General features: G+C 40.5%; 1 protein-coding gene across 1 annotated transcript in view; it reads right to left on the reverse strand.

The window, feature by feature from the left end:
• The window catches only part of NAA35 (N-alpha-acetyltransferase 35, NatC auxiliary subunit), an 82,999-nt gene that overhangs the window by 52,345 nt on the left and 12,491 nt on the right, over positions 1-18,163 (reverse strand). Inside the window, exons 3-6 of the mRNA XM_002708297.5 lie at positions 14,614-14,647; positions 9,505-9,619; positions 8,189-8,263; positions 4,332-4,499 (exon numbers count right to left, since the gene is read on the reverse strand). Of these exons, the coding sequence (XP_002708343.1) occupies positions 4,332-4,499; positions 8,189-8,263; positions 9,505-9,619; positions 14,614-14,647 (392 nt within the window). The remainder of the gene's footprint in view (positions 1-4,331; positions 4,500-8,188; positions 8,264-9,504; positions 9,620-14,613; positions 14,648-18,163) is intronic.

The raw sequence follows: 18,163 nt of genomic DNA on the forward strand, positions 1-18,163 counted from the left end.
TTTGTGACAGAGAGGAACGGACAGAGAGAGATCTTCCATCTGCTGGTTCACACTGCAACAGCAAGGGCAGGACCAGGCTGAAGCCACGAGCCCCATCCTGGTCTCCCATATGGGGACAGAGGCCCAAACCCTGGGTCATCAACTGCTGCCTTCCCAGACACACTGGCAGGGAGCTGGATCTGAAGCTAAGCAGCTGAGACACCAACTGGCATTCCAGTAAGGGACAGCAGCATCACAAGCAGCAGCTTAACCTACTGTGCCACAACACCAGACGCTACAAAGCATATTATACAGAGAAAACATCTCCACATGTAAAGTCCACATACTCTACAGTGTCCGCAAGCTGACTAGTGCATAAACTAGAGCAGGAATGACAACAGGAAAGAAAAAACTGTGCCCAGATTCAAGACATTTTCAAGTCAAAACAAAAGAATCTGAATATAGGGAGTAAGAGCAAAAAATAATACTAAAAAGATACCATTTCGCAACATACAGAAACCATGAGGAAAAGTGGTTTGATGGGGAATTTGTGATTCCCATTTTTTTGCACATGTGGACAATATATTAAATATGTTTTACATAGCTGAAAACCTCTCCAACTCAGGAGACATATCTGAGACCAAAATGCACCAGCAGCTAGAAACTTCAGAAGCATCCATTTTAAAATCAATGTTTGCAGGGCCGGCGCTGTGGCAAAGCGGGTAAAGCGGCACTGCAGGTGGCGCCATCCCACAAGGGTGCCATTTCAAGTCCCAGCTCCTCCACTTCTGATCCAGCTCTCTGCTATGGCCTGGGAAAGCAGTAGAAGATGGCCCAAGTCCTTGGGTCCCTGCACCCATATGGAAGGCCTGGAAGAAGCTTCTTGCTCCTGGCTTTGGATCGGCTCAACTACGGCCGTTGCAGCCATCTGGGGAGTGAACTAGCAGGTGGAACACCTCTCTGTCTCTGCTTCCCTGTAACTCTTTCAAATAAATAAATAAATCTTTAAAAAAAAATCAATGTTTGCTACAAATCATTTTATTGTCAGTTCTCTTTAAGGCCTTTTAGTAAGCAATTGGTAGTTTTTTCTAATTGTAAAACTAAGACAAACTTATACAGACACATTAAAGACTTTTGCAAAATAGGAAAAACAGGCTCTTTCCAGTTTAGAAGCTAGCCTTTGGCTGTACTTCTTTCAGTTTACTTTTACATAGTTGGCTATGTGCTTTTTTTTAAGCTGCTTAAGTATGTATTTTTTTTCCTTTCCTCTTAGAGGTAAGTATGTTGATAAACTGTTAATGCACTTCCCACTAGTAAAAACCGAAGTGGCAATTCACTGCATTTTTTGCCAAAATTGACTGTTTTTTAAAAAATAAAAAATGGGCTACTTATTAATTTATAATTTCTGAATTATACAGAGGCTAATTTTTTTAATGTTACAGTCACTTGTTAACTTTCATGAATAAGCTATTTATTTTACTACTCATTTATTCATTTGGGTCTTAATGCTTTCTTTAAATAAGCTCTCAATACATAAAAATTAATTAATTTGTTGTCTTTATTTTTCCTAAGATATTTCTATTACTTTTGTCCTTCTAGTTCTTTCCTTGAGGATTTCTTCCATTTGTTAGTAAGCACATGCAGGAAATACATAGAAATTCAATTATAATTTGTCATTAAAAATCACAGTTCACTGAAAAACAAAATAGTACAGGAATAGTAATATGAAACAGGTACATGCCCTCACCCTCAGTACCTGTTATCTTCCTGTGTATGAAGATCTGACGAATTACTTTCCTTTTTAAAATAGTAAAATGTTAGCAGGCTACACATGCTTCCATCTGACTCCCCTCATTTGGAGGATCTAATCTTCTACTGAATAGTAAAATGTTAGCAGGCTACACATGCTTCCATCTGACTCCCCTCATTTGGAGGATCTAATCTTCTACTGTATACATACATCGATAGCCATTAAAAAATTCTGCTATTCATCCGAAAGGCAGAGGGAAGAAAGAAGAGGGATGTGAAAGAGACAGAAGAGACAGACAGACCAAGACTGAAACCTCTCTTCCACTAGTTCACTCCCTAAATGCCCACAACAGTCAGGGCTGAGCCATACTGAACCTGGAAGCTGGAAACTCAACCCAGGTCTCACACAGGGGTAGCAGGAACCCAGCTACTTGAGCCATCACCACTGCCTCCCAGGTTACGCATCAGCAGGAAGCCAGAATCCTGAGCAGAACTGAGATTTGAGCGCAAGCACTCCAGTATGGGACACAGGCGTTACCAAGGAAGTATAATCCTTGATTGTGTGAACACAGCACCTTTGAATGAGTCTCCTACTGACGGATACTGAGGAAGATTTTAACGACTATAATGCCAGATTTCAATGACTACAAACAGTACTACAACTAAGGTCCTTACACATCGATCTTTGTGTACAAGCACACACATACTTGTAGCACAAAGGACTAGAAGTAAAACTGTTGTCAAAACATGTACATTTTAAATTATAATAGTACCATATTGCTCTTTCAAAAGTTTTAAGTTTATACTCCCACCAAGAAAGTACATGCTTGATTACAGGAGAACTCTGAGTACTGTGTAAGTGTGGAATATAAATTCAGAAAGTCCTCATTTTGCAATAGTAAAAACCAATCCAGGCAAGCACTACAGATGGATGCTAAATCTAAGGAAAGAGACTTTAACGAGCAGGGTATCTGTAATTTTTTTAAAAAACTGTTGAGAGGCAGAGAGAGAGAGAGAGAGAGAAACAGGGTACTTCTTATAACCTTAAAATGTTTCCCAACAAACTGATGAAATACAAGGGAAAAATAGTAATCACGGAGGAATCAGATAATACCTTGATGGACTGATCAAAATAGTGTCACTGATGGGGGCAGGTGGACACTCTGCACCGAACTATGACCACTGGAGAAGGGCACGTAAGTCAATTAAGTCATAGTAGAGCAAGGGCTGCATACGCTCAATTTACTCAAGAGGAAAGAACATACATGCTCCTAAGAATGAGGCATGTTCTGTTTAAAAAAGGAGGGGGGCAGTAGAAGGCTGTGTTCTTAAAAATGTCGATGTCACTAAAGACAAAGGAAAGCTAAGAAACTAATGGCAGATTAAAAGATACTACAAAGATACAAATGTCCCAGGTGATTCCATACTGGATCTTGGATTCTATGGGGGAACGGCTAACAAAGACGGGGTCAGGTGACAAAAACGTGGAATATGAATAGTGTGTTGATATTACAGATTCACAGAGGTTTAAACTTGTACTGCAGTTGTGTAGACGGGGAACCCTTTTGCTTAGAAGATGCAAGCTGAAGAATTGGGGGAAGAAGGTCACAATGTGTAACTTACTCTCCAAAAGAAAACATACATACATACACACATACACTTGTAAGACAGCAAGCAAGTGAAAAATGGGACAGTATGTTAACAGCAGCTCAAACTGTGTAAGGAAGGAATATATGACGTTCTTCATGCTATTAATGTAACCACTCTGTGAAAATGAAATTATTTTCAAGCAAAGAGTCTTAAAAAATTAAAAACAGGGAAACAGCAACTGTTCACACACACACACACCCCGAGTCTTTTTTCCACATCAGCCTGATATATCCTAAGAAATTTCTAATCTTTGCTAATAATGGGTAGAAAAAAGAAAAACAAAGTATCTCATAATTTTCATTTGTATTTCTAAGTGAACTTAACCATCTTAGGTTTAATGGCCATTTTATTTTCTGTGAACTATGTTCTGATCTTTAGTAAACTTTTCATTTTTAAAATATTTTTCTGAAATTTATTTTGATGTGAAATGACGATAAAATAACTTTAAAAGATACTAATCAAATTTCTGCAGCACTATTTTGAAATGAATTCATTCTCCACCCCACTGATTTTGATGTCCTCGTACGTATAGCTTGAGATAAGTATTTAAAATCTCTTCTCACTCAAGCTACTCTTTTAAAAGCCTACCCAAATGGATAAGACTTTCCATAATGACACACATCAATACAAATATTTAGGTAAATAACCAAGTGAATATTTAAAAACTAGAAGGTTATTTCATAAACATCTTAGTAAGCTTTGCGGACAATCACATTGGGTATGTATTATTCTCACAAACATGAATTCAGAGAAGTTTTGCGTAGTGGACACTGATGACAGTTGGCGCCTAATCTATTTATCCTGGATCAGCAAGAGCATTAAAAAGAAACTGAACAATTTCAACACCTACCACATTTTTCTCCTGTAAATATAAATCATAAAATCACGTAAATATCCCACAGTGAATAAGGAGTTCAATGAGCTTCAAAAATTGTTATATTACAAAATCTTACCTCTTCAAAAACAGCAGCTTTATTTACTTTTTCCCTTGCAATATCACAGATTTTCAAGATTCCCAGAGCAAAAGCTTTCATGGCAGGATCTTCTATAAAGTCTGGATTATGAATGTAAAGGCACGTAAATACTGTCTGTGCCAAGGAATGGCCTTCTAACCAGGTTATCTATGAAGAAAGAAAACAGGGCACATACTGACGGTGATGCACAGGGTCTAGGAAGTCCACGCTGCCCCAACAGCCAAAGGCCTGAGTGCCACGGACCAATACATTTAAGGTTACACACAAGACTTGAAAGATGATTAAAGGGAAAGCCAGGAAAGACAGAAAGTTAGAATTCACTTTCAGTGTTTAAGGTTTTTCAAGAATTATGTACTTTAAATGATCTGCTAAGAGGCATTCTCATATATAATTCAGCTTGCAATATGTTCAGACAATAATAAAATTAGAGTGCCTCTTTATGTGGCATCCAAAAGTAATCAATTCTACAATACAGTCAATAAAAATCCATAAACTGGAAATTTACAGCTTTAGAACTAAATAGGTCCTTAGTCACTCATTCAACTAGTCACCATTAACCAAACCAGCAGCAAAAGCACTTTTATTTTTCAAGAAATTACACTATGGTTTTCCTCTTTCAACCAGGGGGCTTTTTCTTAAAAAAAAAAAAAAAAAAAAAAAAGATTTTTAACATAATTTATCAGAGAGGTCAAGTCAGTCTAGAGAGAATAGGAGAAGGAGAAACAGGGAGGGAGGGAAGGGCAGTCTCCCATCTGCTGGGTCAGTCCCCAAATGGCCTCAATGGCTGGGGCTGGGCCAGGCCAAAGCCAGGAGCTTCTTCTGGGTCTCCCATGTGGGTTCAGGGGCCCAAGGACTTGGACCATCTTCTACTGCTTTTCCAGGGCATAGCAGAGAGCTGGATCAGAAGAGCAGCCGGGACTTGAACCAGCACCCATATGGGATGCTGGCACGGCAGGCAGAGGCTTAACCTGCTATACCACAATGCGGGCCTCCAGAGGGCTTTTTCTTAAAACAAATATAATCAACATTTCCCCAGAGTGGCTAACACATGCTTGGCATCATGTGGTAAAGGCTGCGAATAGCAACAATAGCCATAATTGAGTAGCCACTTTGTACCTAGTATTTTTTTTTTTTTATAGATTTTTTTTTTTTTTTTTTTTTGACAGGCAGAGTGGATAGTGAGAGAGAGAGAGAAAGGTCTTCCTTTTGCCGTTGGTTCACCCTCCAATGGCCGCCACGGCTGGCGTGCTGCGGCTGGCGCACCGTGCTGATCCGAAGGCAGGAGCCAGGTGCTTCTCCTGGTCTCCCATGGGGTGCAGGGCCCAAGCACTTGGGCCATCCTCCACTGCCTTCCCGGGCCACAGCAGAGAGCTGGCCTGGAAGGGGGGCAACCGGGAAAGAATCCAGCGCCCCGACCGGGACTAGAACCCAGTGTGCCGGCGCCGCTAGGTGGAAGATTAGCCTAGTGAGCCGTGGCGCTGGCCTGTACCTGGTATTATAATATATATTTTCATATATCTTTTTTCCTAACATGATGAAAAAGATGGCATTTTTCTTTTACATGCAAAGAAAGTTTAAATAATCTGCCCAAGTTTATACATAAAAAAGTAATAACTAACGCATATGTGTAACTAGTGTTCAGAAAACAGAACCTAAGACTAAAAACAACTGCCCTAACGCCTCAACTCTGAGATGCAGTCCTCAAAGTCTCACAGAACGCCCCTCAACTTTAGCAAACACCCTCTTTATCACCCCTTCCCTCCTCCTCTAGGCCCACGGACCTCACTAGTCCTGCAGTCCCCCGACAGTCAGGCAGTTCTATGTGACTCCCCAACCCAAACACTCAGCTCTACGCCTTACCATATACCACAAAACCTTTATCACTCCTGCCATACGCCTACCGTTCTTCACTTCCTGTCAACAGCCTTTCCTACTATCCCTGACGTAATTAACCCCACACCTCTGTCCCCATTTACTTACCCATAGTCACAGCCGTTTCTGTACATGTCTGTTTCCAGCAATGCTCATCTCCCTTCCCAATCTCACTAAAACTGTCAATCTCTAAAAGGTAACTAAGATGTGAGAGATAACTTTAGAGGACGAAGAGACAGGATGAGGAACCTGGCATTTTCTCTCTGCCGAGAAATGTAACCTTATGCACATAATGTAATACATATACCAAAGAGAGTTGATACAAGACCTAATAAAATTACAGACATGAAACACTCATTAAAAGCACTTCAAAAACACTGGCAATCAGTATTTCCTGAATGAACAAATGAATAAATATTACATACTTCTAAAAACAGTATCTTAATGTCTCATTAAAAAGAAAGAGGTTGAGGCTAGCACTGGGGTGTATCAGGTTAACTCACTGCTTGCAATACCAACATCGCATAGCATATCAGAGTGCCGGTTCAAACCCCAGCCACTCTGCTTCCAATCCAATTTCCTGTTAACATGCCTGTGAGGGCACAGGAGGATGGCTCAAGTTCTTGGGCCCTGCCACTCATGGGGGAGACAGAGTTCCAGGCTTCAGCCTAGCCCTGTCCTGGCTATTGGCAGCCATATGGGAAGTGAACTGGCAGACAGATGATCTCAATATCCGTCTTACCCCTCCCTACTCATCATGCTGCCTTTCAAATAAATAAATAAACAAATCTTTTTTAAAAAGAGGGAAGGGTAGGCCAGCGCCACGGCTCACTAGGCTAATCCTCCACCTGTGGCGCTGGCACTCCAGGTTCTAGTCCCGGTTGGGGCGCCAGTTCTGTCCTGGTTGCTCCTCTTCCAGGCCAGCTCTCTGCTGTGGCCCGGGAGTGCAGTGCAGGATGGCCCAAGTCCTTGGGCCCTGCACTCGCATGGGAGACCAGGAGAAGCACCTGGCTCCTGGAGTCGGATCGGCGCAGTGCCGGCCACAGAGGCCATTTGGGGGGTGAACCAACTGAAGGAAGACCTTTCTTTCTGTCTAACTCTGCCTGTCCAAAAAAAAAAAAAAGAGAGGGTAGTCAGAAAACAGTGGGCAACCAAACAGTCCCAAGGAGAATGTTTCCACAGTAAATACCACCATCTAGGGAAGATACATATCCAGCATGTATAGATCACTATAAAACTTTCTTCATAGAAGACAGCCAATTTACAACAATTTATCCTAGATTAGGATAAATATCTCTTCAAAATCAATGCAACACTCTTGTTTCAATTCCATGGTAATTTATGGAGCCTTCCAATTATAGGTTTATTTCCCTGGGTAACTAAAGAAAAGGGATACTGGGGCTGGCGCTGCAGTGTAGTAAGCTAAGCCTCCACCTGCAGAGCTAGCATTCCATATGGGCCCCGGTTTGAGTCCTGGCTGCTCCACCTCCTATCCAGCTCTCTGCTATGGCCGGGGAAAGCAGTGGAAGATGGCCTAAGTGCTTGGGCCCCTGCACCCATGTGGGAGACCTGGAGGAAGTTTTGGCTTTGGATTGGCTCAGCTCCAGCTGTTGCAGCCATTTAGGGAGTGAACCAATGGATGCAAGACCTCTCTAACTTTGTCTCTCAAATAAATAAGTAAGTCTTTAAAAGAAGGGGGAGGGAGGACTTACTATAATAGCTATAATAATACCTTTGTTGAAATGAAATATCCCTTCACCCAGAAATGAGAACATCACATCATGCAGATGAGAAGATGAAGTTTGTTTACTAGACTTAGCACACTCTGGTCCACGAAATTGAACGGACAGCTTACGAGGCCTTGCATTACACGTACTCTCGCTCAGCACTGATGCAGATACTCAAACTCAGAGATTCACGAAAGTCATAGTTTTTTTAGTTAATCAATGTCATTTAATTCTTACCAAGCAGCAAAAACAGGTATCCATTATCCCTATCAATTCAGGCAAGGTAAGATCTTTGATTTTAATTGTGCCGTCCTAAAAAAGAGGAGAAATAACATATGTAAGCAGATACTAATCACAAATTTCTGGAAGTATAGGATTTTAACATAAGTTAAGTATTAAAAGTAAACATTAAGAAAACTTCTGATGATCTGGTAAAACCACGATACCAAATTAATTCTGTTCTTAAAAACAAAATGTTTTATTTTTAATTGGCAAATAAGAATAGTAGAAATAGTCCTGGCTGTTGTGGACACTTGGGGGATGAATCAGTGGGTGAAGAGATCTCTCTCTGCCTTTCAAATATAATTTTTAAATTAAAATTTTTCCTTAACTTCATTACTATATCACTTATTATATAAGTTGTGGTTTGAACCCTGGCTGCTCCACTTCCAATCCAGTTTCCTGCTGAGAGCCTGGGAGGATAGTGGAAGATGGCCCAAGGACTGCCACCCATGTGGGAACCACTGATGGAGTTCCTGGCTCCTGGCTTCAGTCTGGCCCAGCCCTGGCTGTTTTAGCCATTTGGGGAGTGAACTAGAAGAAGGAAGATCAATTTCTTGTTCTTTATTCTGTTTCCCACTCTCTTGCATGCACACATACTTTCTCTGTCACTCTGCCTTTCAAATAAATACATCTTTAAAAAATATATACACATAAAATGCAACTGCCAATTATTCTTATATTTGAATACATATTCAAGTACTTTCATTTTCTTTTTAAAGATGTATTTGAAAGGTGACACAGAGAGAGGAACAGAGAGAAAGATAGATCTATCCACTGGTTCAGTTCCTAGATGGCTACAAGGGCCAGGGCTGGGCCAGGCTGAAGCCAGGAGCTTCTTTCCAAGTCTCTCGTGTGGGTAGCAGGGGCCCATCTTGGGCCATCTTTTGCTGCTTTTCCCAGGCCATTAGCAGGGAGCTGGGTGGGTAGTAGAGCAGCCATGACAAGAACTGGCACCTATAATGGATGCCTGTTTCACAGGCAGTGGCTTCACTGGCCACGCTACAACGCTTGGCTGCTCAAATGCTTTCAAAAATTAATTTAAGAAGTAAACAAAATTTGACCAAGGTTTTCATGAAGACCTCAAACACCTAACTTTCAGATTTTAACAGGTGACTATGATTTTTATTTATATTTTTATTTTATTTATATTTGTTTATATATTTCAGATGCTTTTAAGAAAATACAATTCAAGCTAATATACCGTTTCATTAGTAAGCATGACATTTTAACATATGAAATGACAAAAACTAAAACACAAAAAGAATGACTACCTTGATAGCTTGTTCAAAATTGAGAACTTTTCGATTGACTTGGTTTCCAATCATGCCAGCATCCATCTTGGGATCCATCATTTCAATAGCAGACATAGCTTCAAAAAGACCAAATCTGCAAATCAAAAATTAAACTCACAAGTTGTTCTTTCAAACTGATACATAAAAATGATAACACATTTATGGGGTGAATTTATCAAACATTTAGTGTTTCTTTATGATAAAAACATTCAAAAGCCCTTCTTCCAATTTTTTTTAAGGAAATACACAATACACTGTCATTACTTATGATCACACTACTTAGCAATACAACATAGCAGGTAAGCCAGCATATCACATGGGCACCGGTTCAAATCCCAGCTGCTCCACTTCCAATCTAGCTCTCTGCTATGGCCTGGGAAAGCAGTAGAAGATGGCCCAAGTGCTTGGGCCCCTGTACCCACATGGGAGACCTGGAAGCTTCTGGCTCCTTGCTTTGAATCAGCTCAGCTTGGCCGTTACAGCCAACTGGGGAGTAAACCAGCAGATGAAAGACCTCTCTCTCTCTGCCTCTTCTTCTCCCTCTGTGTAACTCTTTCAAATAAATAAATCTTTAAAAAAAAAAAAAAAAAGAATACAACACAGCAACTTAATTCCATCTAACTGTAGTTAGTTGGCGCCCATTAATATACAGATGGTACTCATTAATTAGTCTCTCCCCATTCCCTTCCCACAAACTGTTTACAAACCAGTAGTAAGCTTACCCAGATTTCTCCAATGGTATAAAAGTCATTACAGTACTTTCTATTACTACAGAACGCTATGCATTTAGTCTCCAACTTTTCAACACTTCTACTTTAATTGTCTTTTAACATAACAATTCTCCCACACACTTGCATCGTTCAGGTTTAGAAAAGAAAAGATGTTATGTGCTCCTCTACAAATGTTGTATACTAGAAACTTTTGGGCAAACTTAATAAATCAAATGAGTTATGACTGATGTCACTATGCCTATCAAACATTTTTCTTTAAAATTCAGAAAGTCATATTTGGAGTCATTAAATATTAACATGAAATCATTTCTCTCAGATAAAAAGCAGCAATGAGACTTCAAAAAAGTTTACAGGAGACAGACTCCTTTTCCCTGCAATCTCTCCAATCTTCTAATACTTCAATTGAAGATACTTGGATAATATTATTTAATGATATTATTCTATAAATCTGATATACTGCTAATCAAATCACAACTGGTATTACTTTAAAGAGCCAGCCAAGAGAAGAAACGGACAAAAAATAAAAAATAATCCAGATATGTATCAAATATCAAAAGATACAACAGAGCTAATATTAAAAGCATTCTAGAGGGGCTGGCGCTGCGGTGTAGTGGATTAAACCACCATCTGCAATGCCAGCATCCCATATGGGCACTGGCTCAAGTCCCAGCTGCTCCACTTCAGATCTAGCTCCTTGCAAATGTACCTGGGAAAGCAGCAGATGATGGCCTCTGTTACCCTGTGGCAGACCAGGATAAAGTTCCAGGCTCCTGGCTTCAGCCTGGCACAGCCTTGGCTGTTGCAGCCATTTGGGGAGTGAACCAGCAGATGGAAGATCTGTCTCTCCAACTCTTTCAAAGAAATAAATCTTTGAAATTTTTCTTCAAAAAACGCATTACAGAATACACATAGCAATGGAAAATAATATAAACAGTCTACATCCATTTCTGTGGGAACTATGTATAATAAAAGTAGGATTTCAACTAAGTGGAGAACAGTGGATTAATCAATAAATACTGTTCAAATAGCTAATCATTTGGAAAAATTAATCTTTAATTCATATATTCAAAAAAAATAAACCCAAGGCAGAATTAAATTCTAAATGTAAAACAAAAAAATTACTCCTTAATAACTTACAAAACTGTAAAGGAAAAAGCTGATAACAGCCACTGTGGCAATATTTTAAAAATTCATACATAATAAACTACAGCCAATTAAAAAGTTACCATCTAGAATATATAACTTATACAAATAAATATGAAAAGATAAAAACTGCAAAGAAAAATAAGCCAAGAAACAAATGGACAATTCATAGAAAATACAAACTTTTAATAAAAAAGTGAAAAGCTACCCAAATTCAGATGTCATTAGGCCTTCTTTTACCTATGAGATAGGGAAAATTTTAAGTATACACCTAGTATACTTTTTTTTTTTACTTTTTTAAGATTTATTTATTTCAAAGGCAGAGTTACAGAGAAGCAGAGGCAGAGAGATAAAGAGGTCTTCCATCCACTGGTTTACTCTCCAGATGGCTACAATGGCCAGAGATGTGCCAATCCAAAGCCAGGAGCTTCTTCTGGGTCTCTCAAGTGGGCACAGAGACCCAAACACTTGGGCCATCTTCTACTGCTTTCCTAGGCCATAGCAGAGAGTTGGATCAGAAGTGGAGCAGCCAGAGACTTGAACCAGCACCCATATGGGATGCCGACTCTGCAGGTAGCAGCTTTACCCACTATGCCACAGTGCCAGCCCCCTAGTATACTTTCATATCTCATAATCACTCGTAGAAGTACAAACTGATACAAATCATTTTGAAGGAACTTTAGCTGAATCCATTAAAATATTTTGAACCAGTCATTTGATTTGTAGGTTTCTATGCTAGAAAATCATTTGAACGCATAACAGAGACTTGTATAAATTATGTCTTCAACTTCCCTATGCTATTAAAAAAATGTTGCAATCAAAATGTCCATCAATACAAATACCACAGAATAAAGTATGCTACAGCCATAAAATACAACAGTTAAAATGAACTATTGGGGTAGGCATTTAGCCTAACAGGTAAGATTTAGGTTAAAATGCCCACATCCCATAACGAAGCTGGCTAAAGCTCCAGACTCCAGCTTCTCGCTAATGTAGACCCTGGGAGGCAGTGGTGATGGCTCAAGTAGGTGGATTCTTGCCACCCACAAAGGAAACCTGGATTAATTTCCTGGCTCCAAGTCTGGCCCATCTCTGGCTAATGTGGGCATTTGCGGAATAAACCAGCAGATAGGAGCTCTCTGTCTCCCCGTCTCTGCCTCTCAAATAAATATTTTTAAAATAAGAAAATGAATCATTACACACTAAGATGGAAAGATCTTTAAGATATAGTAAATGGGGCCAGCATTGTGATGTAAAGGATAAAGCTGCTGCCTAATGTTAGCATCCCATATGGGCAGCAATTCTCATCACAGCTGCTCTGCTTCTGATCTAGCTCCCTGTTAATGGCCTGGGAAAAGCAGCAGAAGATGGCCCAAGTGGTTGGGTTCTTACCACCCACATGAGAGACCTGGAAGAAGCTCCTGGCTCCTGGCTTTGGCCTTGCCCAGCCCTGCCATTGTAGTCATCTAGAGAGTGAACCAGAGGACGAAAGATTCCTCTCTAACTCTTTCAAATAAATAAATCTCAAAAAAAAGATAATATAAATAGGAAATTAATGCACAGAATATCGTATATTCCTATTTATAATTAATTTTCATAGATGTTATTCATATATATAATTTTAGTTTCTAAGAGGTCTATAAGTACATGCCAACAATTCATTATTCTAAATAGTTGTCATCTGGGCAAAAAGCAGGGATTTTGTGGAGGATGGTGTGATGTAAAGTTTTTTATTCTTCTCTGATACCTAAATTTGTAAAATTAAAATATTCATGTATTACTTCTATGAAAACTAAAAAAAAAAAAAAAAGTTTTAATTGCTCAATTAAAATTCTAGATCTGCCTAATCAGTAAAACTGCCAGACACTACAATAGCGTTAAGTCAGCTATTAGCACCTAGTGTGTTAACAGTCAGTGTTCTAGGAACTTAGGATCTATGAGTCAGCAAAACAAATTTACCCCATGGAGTTTACATGCCAGTGGGGGAGGGGGCATGGACAATAAACAAAAATAAGTAAATTATGTAGTACGTTAGAAGACTGTACATGCCTGGGGAGAAAAATGGGCTAAAGGAAGCATGACTTGGAAAAATACTTTAATATACGATCAAGGTAGGCTGCTGATAATCCTGTTCCCTAAGCTCAGATCCCAAAATCTGAGGGATCAGGTTCCTCTAGCTGTCCTCTCTCAAACCTAGTTCCATCGTAAGAGACTACATTGTGCTCCTGCATTAGCTTTGCGGTTTGGTTTCAGTATTTCCTTCCTGTAACCGTCTGCATCAGCAAAATGATGATCCAGTGCATTTCTCAGTGGATCAGCAGCACTGACCTCACCCAAGACCTCTCTGGAAACTGGAATTCTGTGGTCCTACACCAGACTCGTTCAACATGGAGTGCAGTTAGAAAGGCCCAGCAATCCGTGCTTTAAAAGCCTGCCAGATGTTCTGACATGTACTGAAGTTTGATAAAAACTGAATTTCTGGTTCTACCCTCCACCCTCACAGTGATGAATCTTGTCCACTTATGAATTCAAAATTGGAAATTCCTAACTTTGAAAACTGAGCCTCAGGGCTGGCGTTGTGGCACAGTATTAAGCTGTCACCTGCAACACCAGCATCCTGTATCTGAGCACCGGTTCCAGTCCTAGCCACTCTACTTCTAATCCAGTGCCCTGCTAATGCATCTGGGAAAGCAGGGGAAGATGGTCCAAGTGCGTGGTCCCCTGTGGCGACGTGGGAGCCCTGGATAGAGTTCCTGGCTCCTGGCTTCAGCCTGGGCCAGCTCCAGCCTTTGCTGCCATTTGGGGAGTGAACCAGTAGATGGAAGATCTGTCTCTTTCTCTGTCGCTCTGTCTTTGAAATAAATATAATAAATCTTAAAAAAAAAATAAAGGAAGAAAACTGGGCCTGGTCATAAAAGTATGGGAACTGAGACTACCCATGGGAGCATAAACACAACTGATACCTTTTCTTTAAAAAAAATTCCACATTCAGGGTATCTACCATCCAGGAAAGGTCCGCAGGTCAGTTCCAATAGGTACAATCACTTCCTATCACAACTAGGGTCAGCTACTCTACAAGAGCTCACTGAGATTAGTTTTATTATTACAGCTTTGAAATATAAACTCACTCAGACTTCAAAGAATACTACTCCACAGGAGAAAAAAATAGTGAAATATTATACTACACTATTTCAAAGGACACACAAATACTTACAGCTTATCATGAAGCAGTTCTCCCAACTTTAATTCTAAAAGAAACAGAGAAAAATCTTTTCAATACCATATTTATATTTAACTTTAAAACACTGCCACCTCAAAAAATGTGCTTGCATTACTTAAAAATCACTAAGAAATGGTTTTTCTAATCATACTAATATAATATTTTCACATTATATCTAAATACTATAAATGAAGTTGTGTGGAAAAAAAAAAAAAAACCAGAACTCTTAAGAATTAGCAAGTTGACCTATCATGGGCCATCAGAATTACCTACTCCATATTTTAAAATCACTACCACATTGCCCCAATTAAACTTCTCCAAAGCATTGATTGTTAGGTCTCCAGTTCTTTTAAAACCACTTAGTATCATACCTCATCTCTTTGTTCAGGAACGGTGTCAAAAGCATTTTTTAAAATTCTATTTTATTTAAATAATGCAAAAAACACAAAAGTAAACAGTTAATCAAAACAATGCTTGTTCCCTATAAAACCAGCAGTCCTCAACCCTGGTGGCATACCAGAATCAAGTGGGGAACTTTCTAAATAACATCTGAGGAACACCATCAAATTAAATCAGGGGCTAGGACCTATGTGATGATTTTAAAGTGTTCCAGGTGATCTCAATGTGCAGGTAAGACGGGAACTATTGGTCCCAGGCATCAAAAGAAGTAAGACACTTGTATCAAAATATGACAAGGCATAACAGAAATTATACAAATAACCCAACAATTCTCAGAGTGTCCAGCAATCCAGGAGTTTGTGATACAAAAATTACTTCTGTAGTGACAGTAAAACTGTCTTTTTTCAGTGTACTGATATTTACAGTGAATATGCAAAAGCAATGGTGAGAAGAGAGAACAGGAGGCCGGCGCTGTGGTGCAATGGGTTAACACACTGGCCTGAGATGCCGGCATCCCATATGGGCGCTGGATCGAGTCCTGGCTGCTCCTCTTCCAATCCAGCTCTCTGCTATGGCCTGGGAAAGCAGAAGATGGCTCAGGTCTTTGGGCACCTGCACCAGCGTGGGAGACCCAGAGGAGGCTCCTGGCTCCAGATCGGCGCAGCTCTGGCCATTGTGGCCATCTGGGGAGTGAACCAGCGGATAAAAGACCTCTCTGTCTCTACCTCTAATTCTTTCAAATAAATAAATCTTAAAAGAAAAAAAAAAAAAAAAAGAGGGAACAAAGAGCAGAGGGAGGGCAAAACCGCTGTAGCTTCAGCACAAATTAAGACAGTGGCCCCACGCTACACTAATAGTGTATTTTTTTCACTTCCATGGACTTATAGTTAAAAAGGATAAAAAATGCTGTTCATTCTCACTTAAGAATGTCCTTGGTAATACTTCTCATTAGAGAAACGCAGATCAAAACCACAATTTACACACAGTAAGATGGCTACCACAAAAAAAGAAAAAAAGATCAGAAAATGACAAGCATTACAAGGATAAGGAGAACTGGAATTCTTGTATACTCCTGGAAGTGCCAAATGGTAGTGTCATTGTGAAAAACAGTATATCTCCCCACCCCGCCATAATTAAAAATATTCATACAATTACTATGATCCACAATTCCTCTTATAATTATTAACTCAGAACTGGAAACAAGGTGTTGAAGAGATATTTGTACACTGATCTTCATAGCAGAGTTATTCACAAGGGTTAAAATACGGAAGCAACCTAAGTGCTCATCAAAAGATGAAGGATACGCAAAATATGGTATACATTAATCAGTCTTAAAAAGGATGGAAATCAGGTCTGATACATGGCACAGCAGGTAAAGCCGCCCTCTGTGATGCCGGCATCAAACATATGGGTACTGGTTTGAGTCCAGGCTGCTCCACTTCCAACCCAGCTCCCTGCTGGTGACCTGGGAAAGCAGTGGAAGATGGCCCAAGTTCCTGGGCCCCCGCACCCACATGCAATACCCAGAAGAAGCTCCTGGCTTCAGATTGGCCTAGCCCTGCCCGCTGCGGCCATTTGGGGAGTGAACCAGAGGATGAAGACCTCTTTGTCTCTGCCTCTCTCACTGTGACTCTGCCTTTCAAATAAATAAATAAAATCTTAAAAAAAAAAAAAAAAAAAAAAAAAAAAGGATGGTTTTTTTTTTTTTTTTTTTTTTTAATTTGACAGGTAGAGTTACAGACAGTGAGAGAGAGAGAGACAGAGAGAAAGGTCTTCCTTCCGTTGGTTCATTCCCCAAATGGCCGACACGGTCGGCGCTGTACCTATCCGAACCCAGAAGCCTCTTCCTGGTCTTCCACGCGGGTACAAGGGCCCAAGCACTTGGGCCATCCTCCACTGCCCTCCTGGGCCACACCAGAGAGCTGGACTGGAAAAGGAGCAACTGGGACTAGAACCTGGCACCCATATGGGATGCCGGCGCCGCAGGCGGAGGATTAACCGTGAGCCACGGCGCCGGCCCCAGGATGGAAATTCTGACATATGCAACATGGTTGAACCTAGTAAAAAGAGCTGGTCACAAACACAAATATTGTGTACTTAACAGACTGCAGCAGGTAGTTGCCAGGGATGAAAGGGAGAAAGCGTACAGAATTTCAGCTTTATAAGATGAAGAGTTATGGAGATAAGGTGCTGCACAAAATTATGAATCCATTAAACACGACTGAACTGTACACTGAAAACTGGTTAAGAAGGCCTAGCAGTTAGGATACTCACAGCTCCAGCCTTCTGCTAATGCTCATGCGGGGAGGCAGCAGTGTGTGCTGCTTCAGATAACTGGGCTGCTGCCACTCAATGGGAGATGTGGACTGAGTTCCTGGTTCCCAGCTTCAACCAGGCCCGTCTCAGCCACTACAAGCATTTGGGCAGTGAACCAGCGAATGGAAGCTCACTCTCTTTCTCTCTCAAATAACTGAATTTTAAAAATATTTTTTTAAAGATAGTAAACTTTCTGTTAAGTGTATTTCAGTACAACACAACATTTAGAAAAGAATGTCCTTGTGTCCAGCTCTGTGCTACAGTGGAGAAAGCCATCACATGCGAGGCAGGCATCCCATAGGGAGCCAGTTTGTGCCCTGACTTCTGTTTCTGATTCAGCTCCCTGCTAATGGCCTGAGAAAAGCAGTGGAAGGACAAATGTTGGGACCCCTGCCTCCTACATGGGAGGCCCGGAAGAAGCTCCTGGCTTTGGCCTGGCACAGCACTGGCCATGTGGCCACCTCAGGAGCAAATCAGCAAAGACAAGATGTATTTCTCTCTCTCTCCAACTCTGATTTTCAAATAAACAAATCTTGAAAAGAAAAAAAAAGAATGTCCTTGACGAAGCAACAGAAATATAATCTCACGGTCAGGACTAGGGTGGGGAGGCAGGACACCTACAGTGTAAGCTGTAAGGAGGCACTCACTCTCAGGTCCCACGTTCAGACATTTCGTACCATGGAGGTGCCACACATCCTTTACCCTAACACACACCAGCCTTTACTAATCTTATTAAAACCTCAGCCTTTGGGTACACATCAGTTTAACATTCTATCTGACAAACGGGAAGCACACATAAACACTTCTGCTGTAAATCAGACAGTTGTCT

The sequence above is a fragment of the Oryctolagus cuniculus genome, chromosome 1 (genome assembly GCF_964237555.1).
Source record: "Oryctolagus cuniculus chromosome 1, mOryCun1.1, whole genome shotgun sequence".
Lineage (NCBI taxonomy): Eukaryota > Metazoa > Chordata > Mammalia > Lagomorpha > Leporidae > Oryctolagus > Oryctolagus cuniculus.